Here is a 7554-nt window from a genome sequence, read left to right as displayed (position 1 = left end):
GGCGGGACGTCTGGAGCCGAGGTATTGCATTGCACTCATTGCACTGATTATGTGCAGTATTTTTTGATGCAAGGCCTTTCAGAATCTATAACGCAGGGGCATAATTATTTTTCAGTGAATGAGGTTTTAATACGAATAGGTGGAGTAAAACTTTTCTACTTCTGTTATTTGCTGTTGTTTCTAAAAAAAAAAAAAAAAGCATAACGATATTACAGCTTTCATTGATTTGTTTCAAATTTGAAACATTGTCTAGCCTGTAAGGTGTAAAATAAAAATTAACCAATTAATCAAATCGTATCGTGGTGTATTCTTGAGTATCGAAAATAATCGAATTGTTGGGTCAGGAAATCGATACTGATTCGAATCGCCATGATGGATGTGATTTACACCCCTACTATTCACACCAAGAGCAGCAAAAACACGCGTCCTGCTTCATTTTTGATGCTTGTACAAGTTTAGTTCTGACGTCCGGCTGAAGCATCTTTGCTGCTCTAGCTGCGCGGGGGAAAAGTGGGTCTCATGCGCATTGGGCGGAGCTACCCTATCCTTTCTTTGCCTGTAACAATGGCAGCTATATTTGCTGTGATCAGCGGGTAAAAAGTAGCTTGAATGTATTTTTAATTGAGAAAGTCCACCTGAAAACAGTTAATCCAGATTACCATCTTGCAAATATAATTTCTGTCCGAGCCGCTCAGACCCCTGTACACCTCCGGTGCGTGTCACTAGGAATCCCATTCAACAGCAGCCTATGGCCCGGTCGTCTCCTCGCGGTTCTTCACCGCGGCAGGAAGGCCTTTTTTATGTACGTAATTCAAACTGCAGACACCATTGCTCCGTGCAATGTGCCGCCTCAGCTGCTCTAGACGCGCTGCAGACAGCATCCATGTGGTTTTGAAGGCGTGGTTTCGAGGGGTTCGAAGGGAGAGGCTTGGTTGTGTATGTTCAAAAATAGAACTTGCTGGAACCGTTTTTCCAAGATCTCCTTCTGCACCTTTAAGTGATGCGTGAAAATGCATCAGACTTTTACTCACTTGGCATTTCAACAGGGCATTAAGTGGCCCAGTCAGTGTCTGGAGATAAATCAAAATCAAAGGCTGACAAACTCCCTTAAACTTCCTTAAATCAGCCATTTAAGGTTTAAAACCTTTTCAATGAGTTATTACAAATATTTAATCAGTGAAAGTAACAAAGTACATTCACCGTACTTGATTACTGTACCTCAGTAATTTTTTGAGTTTCTTTACTTGAGTCTTTTTTGGCGCGGTTCTTATAACTTTCTTGTCCGCTACATTCCCAGAAAGTTGTTAGTTCCTTTTGAATCAGCTGAGCTTTGTTATCTGCTGTAGCTGTTTTTCTTTTTTGAAATGCAATCTGAACATGGCAGATGGCAACACTTAGGACTGCTGTTTTAGAGATTTAACGACGTTCCACAAATGTGAGGAAATCATTGCAGATATTAGTAGTTTATATGTTTTATTTAAGGCGTTAGTTGTTGCCATGTAGCAAAGTTGTTCAGTATGATGAGCCTTAAATCAGAGCTGTAGTTTCTTTGTGGTGATAGATTCAACCATAAACTTCTGTTCTGTAGTAAATGTGAGAATCAAGACTCTTCTGTTTTCTTTTTGGTTTGTTTTCAAATAAGAAATAATCAAAATACATGTCCTTATTTTTTATGCTGAAGTTCTTTACAGGTGGAGGTGATATTAGAAAATTGAATCTTTTTTTTAATACTTAAGTATTCTCAAAAGTGAGTACTTCAATACTTTTAACTTGAGGTGATGTTTGACTGAGTAACTTTTACTAGTAGTTGAGTAAGAATTGACTCTGAGTATCAATACTTTTGCTCAAGTACTGCTGTTGAGTACTTTGTCCACTGCTGGTAGTTATGGTAGTTATGGGACAATTACCATTTTAATGTTGGACATTGAGTCTGTTGAAGGATTGATATTAAGGTCAAATCCGAACTCCTTTTGCTTTGTCTGATTATAAGAAAACAATCTGAAACTGTAAGGCTTAATAGCTTTATTAGGACTGTGGAGTTTTTCCTGATTCAGTCACCTTTATCTTGTTCTCCTAGGCATTAAACCTTTCCAGTGTGACCGCTGTGGGAAAAAGTTCACACGGGCCTACTCCCTAAAGATGCATCGGCTGAAGCACGAAGGTAAACGCTGTTTCCGGTGCCAGATTTGTAGCGCCACTTTCACGTCCTTCGGTGAATATAAGCACCACATGAGGGTCTCCCGACACATAATCCGCAAGCCGCGGATTTATGAGTGCAAAACATGCGGCGCCATGTTCACCAACTCTGGCAATTTAATTGTACACCTGAGGAGTCTGAACCATGAGGCATCCGAGCTAGCAAACTACTTCCAGAGCAGGTGAGGAGTCTGGGGCCGCTGGCGCTGGTTCAGACAATAAGTCCACTTTACATTCTAATGTCTAGACTTCATTGGATCATTTTCCTCACGTTGGTTATGTTTCTGAGATGATGACAAATGATTTCAACATTTGCTTTTTCTGTGGAGGTTTCAGTTTCTGGCCCTTTTCCAATGGTACCCGCTCTGGTGTTTCTGTTAACCTTTACTCTCCTATGGGTGCTTTACTGGGGCAGTGCAGGCACTTATTTGAAACAAACACAAGGCAACAGTGGATGACATTTTGCATATAATCAATGCTAAGAGTTATGAGGGTAAGCTAATGCTGCCTGGTGATTGCTTGGTATTATGATCGTATACACATTAGCCAAGCATACTGGTCGAAGAAGTGACTTTTTCTACTCCTGATCAAAAACTGAAGACCAGCTGAAAAAAGGCACGACTTTGCGTTTTGCACCACCGGATGTTTAAAAGATTCTTAGTAAAGTTTTAAAAGTCTAAACAAAGGAGCAAGAGAAAAAACAAAACAAAAATACGTTAAATTTTGACAGTGGAGGGAAGGACGTAAATATCAGTGGAGACAACCATTGTTGTCAAGAGAGTTAAGATCCAGTTTCATGCAAATACGTACAAATGATAGTTGTGATGTTTCCTAATATGTAATAGGGCTGGGCGATAATTCAATAACGATATATATCGATCGATAGACGTGTGGCGCAATAGAAAAAAAGAGGGTCGATAAAAGTTCGATAAAAAAGAAACGCAGTTTTCCTTCCTTCTCATTGTAGCCTAGCATGTAGGTTTATGCTAGTCACTGCTTCCTCCCAACCAATCACAATCGCGGACCCAGGCACGCCGTCACCAAGCGCCGCCCTCTCAAACCTCAACACAGAGCACATGAAGCTGTGCAGCAAGGAGAGGCGGAGGAAATTGTTTCAAAGAAAGATTTTTGTAGTTCGGCAGTCTGGCAGTATTTCGGTCATGGCAAGTCGGACCAAAAACAAACCACAGTCATCTAGAAAATGTGTCGGGAACCAGTGAAAACCAGTCTGATAACGAAACCAACTTTTTTTTTATCATCTCAGCCGCTCACAGCCGCAGGAGTACGAGCTGTGTAGGCCCCGACGCGGCTCTCCTCCGAGGAATCTTCGGAAAATATATATATATTTTCAGTTCTGGGCAGTTTCCCACCTAGTTCTAACAATCGAGATAAAAATGCTGAGGGGCAAGAAACTTCAAAGTAATAACTCAGGTTAAAGCAGGAAACGGGGGCGGCGGTGGGGGGGGCATTTATTTATTTGTTATATTTATTTTAGTTACTTTTCTGGTCACTTTAGTTTATTCTTTGTCAGTATTTAATAACATAACTCAGGTCTCTTAAGTTATTTTTCTTTAAAACAATTCTGTTATGGTTAAAAAAGTTGGTTAAATAAAGATTTAATTCGAAGTCGAAGTGTTTTTTATTAAAATTCAATCATTTAGCAATATTATAAAAAGTCCAGGCAGAGCTGCACATAAAATATGGTTTCAAATCTTTTCAATAATTATTTTTTTTTATCGATAAGCTTTTTTTCTATATCGCCCAGCCCTAATATGTAATCAAGGTTAGTTTTTAACAGATCCTCAAGATTTGCCAAATAAAGCCATAGATAACTTAAAGTACCAGGTCCTTCATCCTGTTACCCCCAAACAGCAGATAAAAGCCTAGAAGGTTTGGGTAGAATACCGTATTTTCCGGACTATAAAGTGCACCTCACTATAAGCCACGCCCACAAAAAAACAAACTGGAAACATATAAGCCGCACTGGGCTATAAGTCGCTGATATCTACTAAACTGTCTCCCACCAAACCTGTAGGCGGACCTGTAGCTCTACATATAGACCCTGGAGTAGGAACGAAGAAGAATGCTAGCTCCCATTAGCTTGTTAGCTCTCAGCAGTAAGAGCTTCTACTGAAAGACGGAGCTTCGTTGGCTCTTTATTTCCGCTTTGCAGGAGTTGAGCCCAGTCTCTTCATTTGTTCAGCAGCTTTAATGCTGCAAATAAATGTCAAAATGTTTGAATTCGGGACATTTGTTCTCCGTTATGCCTGCTGCTAGCATGTCCATGTGCTAAATTAAAATTAGCCCCTTATTCTTTCATTCCCAGCTTTGACTTCCCCCTCTGGCAGTTAGGAAAAATCCACAGAAAAGCTGCACGTTTTTACAAGCCGCAGGTTCAAAGCGTGGGAAAAAAGTAGCCGCTTATATAAATATGATAATTGGTTGTCGGCAGCTTCACCACAATGAAAGAAAACCTTAGACATCCAATAATAACCCTTTTACTCTGAATGGAGCAGCACAAAACAGGCAGATCCAAGGCTACCTTACTTCCTGTCCTCCATCTGCTAAGTGACGTCATGTGGAAGCAACTTGTTAAAATGGAAACAAGCTGTTTATCAGCTGATAAAAGTCTGACACCAAAGATTAGAAAAAACAACACATTTAAATAACAAAAAGTCAGAAAACTTGGAGTTTGATGGAGATTTTTATCTTTGAAGCCTTCCCAGGGTTTCTGCGGGTCATTAAAAAATCATTGAAAGTCATGATTATTTTTGAAATTGAGGCCTTAATTGGCATTAAAGTTCATAAAATGTTATTATCGTGGCATTTAAAATGCTTAATTTAAAAAAACAATTATAAAAAAAATATATTATATCGCGATATATTTGCATGGAACTGCTTCGGGTTGATTGTAGCTGGATGTTTGGAAAAGAAGCTTGAGGCGGAGGGAAAATAAATAAAAAAAAAAATATATAATATATATATATATATATTGATGGCATTAATTCAGAATTCCTCATTCTTGTATAAACCCTGCTTCCATTGGAGATGCAGTCTGTTTTTTGGCTGCAGCTCGCAAAGTAACAGCCTTAATTGGGATGGAGGGCCTTCCCTTGTCTTGATTGCAAATCAATCGGCTCTGCACCTCTGAAATGATTTGGCTTCTACCACTAAACCTTTCCGTAACACAGAAAGGTTTTCCACTTGCAATCTCAGCAGCAATCGGCGGCACATCTGAAGAGGCTGACAATATGAGTCGAGTATCCGACAGCCTTCAGAGTCGGGGAGCTTTACGTTCATGAGGTTATAACACTGTGATAAATGGCCGAAAAAGGACCTGGAACCTAAACTGATGAACAGCCTAGTTCAAATTGTTGTTTTCAATAAATCACTCAGAAGTTTTTTTTTTTTTTCCTCTTGCTCCTGTTTCTACTTGGTAAATTTCCAGTTGGAATCTTCTTAAAGTGCAAATTTGTCTAATTTTTTAGCTCGTCTTTAGATTTTGGTGCAGAATATACATCACGGTGTTTATGCTGCTAATCAGTGACTCCCACTGCGCAGGCTCCTGACGATGCATTCTGATTCAGACAATTGGAAACGAATCCAGGCAGGTACTATAAGCAGTAACAGTTTCACATCGATGCCAATACTGGAAAAGCCCAAACGCTTCATTAAGCCACACAGAAGGTCACCAGGTGGCTACTAATGGAAAAGGACCAGCACTGGAGGCAGATTCAAAGTTACAGAATAAACCTCTGTGCAAATATTCGGGATGACTTAAATTAAAGGTGTGATTAATGCTGCTTTCATGTGCTCTGGGAATGTGCTAAAGTAGAGAAACATGGTGGATTATCCTGACCTGCTGCATCGGCAAGACACATATAGACTTCCTAGTTCATCTGCTGCAGGAAGGAGATGCACCAAAGGCATCGACTGACTGCTAGCTAGAAATTTATAAAATCAAATGACGTTCATTTTAAAATTCTCTACTCCCCATACAGAATCGGATCGACACTCTCTGCCATGTTATGAGGTCAAAGTTGACCTCATTTCAGCAACTCAGATATCACAATTTCCAGCTTTCCAGTGGAAATCACATGAGTGTTCGTTCATACGCAGGTTTTTTATATTTACCACACTGCAAATACCATCTAGAAATAAGTAAATATTTCTTAAATTGTGTGTTTACCCTTAAGTTGATGAAGTAAATAAGATGATCTGCCAATGGGGATTTTTTTTAACTCTTAAAATAAGATAATAAGCACTTGAAGTATGACAATGCAATTGTTTTTTTCTTATTTTAAATGTAAATTGTCTTGTTCCTTCAGCAAAATGTCTCACTTAGCTCCTCAATTCAAGAAAAAATCTACTTGATTTAAGAAAAAATTTGTTATTTAGATGTAGATTTTTTGCATTGCATAATTACGATACCACATGAAGGCAGCATTAATGTAAATACTTGCTGGTATTTATTGCAGTGATTATGTGAAAATGCAGGATAGTAAAGTTGATTATTCAGTATTTATTTTTTATGATTACTGACTGAGTTTTATCATGGGAATCATCTTTAAACTGTAACATAATGGAAAAATATTGCTCCTTTCTAAGAAAGATCTACAGAAATGTTATACTAGAACTGCTTGGGGCAAATATGCGGTTGGTGTCTTATAAATTACTCCGACTGAATATTTCACACAGTTAGGAAAAAAATGTTTAGCTGACCAAATAAGGAAATGTTTGGGACCAACCCTGCCTCTTTGACTGAAACCAGCGTCTAATAAGATGAATGTCAACAAAAAGTAGGTCGTATAAACAGCTTCTGTTTAAAATTAGGGATTCGTTAGAAGTATAAAAGCAGAAGAGCAAATTTAAAGTGAAGCTCAGGTTTTCTGAGGTGGTTTGGTCTCTTTCCATTGATTCGTTTGAACCTTTCAATCTGCAGTGAAAGCAAACAGGTTCTTGTCCCAGTTCATCAGTTTCACTACTTAGAACAGTTTGTTCCCAAAGGATCTCAAATAACCGCAACATGAAACCAGGAGCTGCTAATTAAGAAGTCCGTCCACATTTCTTCGTCTTCCTCCTGCCCAAAGAAACATAAACAGTTAAAGAAATGTTAAATTACCATTTTCAGACCCAGAGTGTTAACTGATGAGCTTTACAGGGTCTAACTTGCTGATCTTATTATCCTCTTCATTAGCCAGAGGACTGTAGCTTCTGTATGCAGTAGATCTACATCTACTTTCCACACAAGTCAGTGTATTCCTCTGAAGTAAATGTATGAATTTCTTTTAGAAATGTCAGCTTTTTATGGACGTTCACTGGGAGGAAATAGTTTAGATTCAGTTCTCTGACCGTTTC

General features: G+C 38.8%; 1 protein-coding gene across 2 annotated transcripts in view; it reads left to right on the top strand.

Moving 5' to 3' along the window:
• zbtb44 (zinc finger and BTB domain containing 44) overlaps nucleotides 1-2916 on the top strand; it is an 18712-nt gene extending 15796 nt beyond the window's left edge. Inside the window, exon 5 of one of the 2 annotated variants that reach the window (XM_015398696.1) lies at nucleotides 2078-2916. In XM_015398696.1, the coding sequence (XP_015254182.1) occupies nucleotides 2078-2382 (305 nt within the window). In that variant the 3' untranslated portion in view covers nucleotides 2383-2916. The remainder of the gene's footprint in view (nucleotides 1-2077) is intronic. The other variant, XM_015398695.1, reaches the window with a different exon arrangement.
• Nucleotides 2917-7554: the final 4638 nt, after the last annotated feature.

Source organism: Cyprinodon variegatus, unplaced genomic scaffold (genome assembly GCF_000732505.1).
Source record: "Cyprinodon variegatus isolate N-32 unplaced genomic scaffold, C_variegatus-1.0 Scaffold953, whole genome shotgun sequence".
NCBI lineage: Eukaryota > Metazoa > Chordata > Actinopteri > Cyprinodontiformes > Cyprinodontidae > Cyprinodon > Cyprinodon variegatus.
Note: the sequence above shows the minus strand (reverse complement) of the source record. Positions and strands in the feature narration are given on the sequence as shown.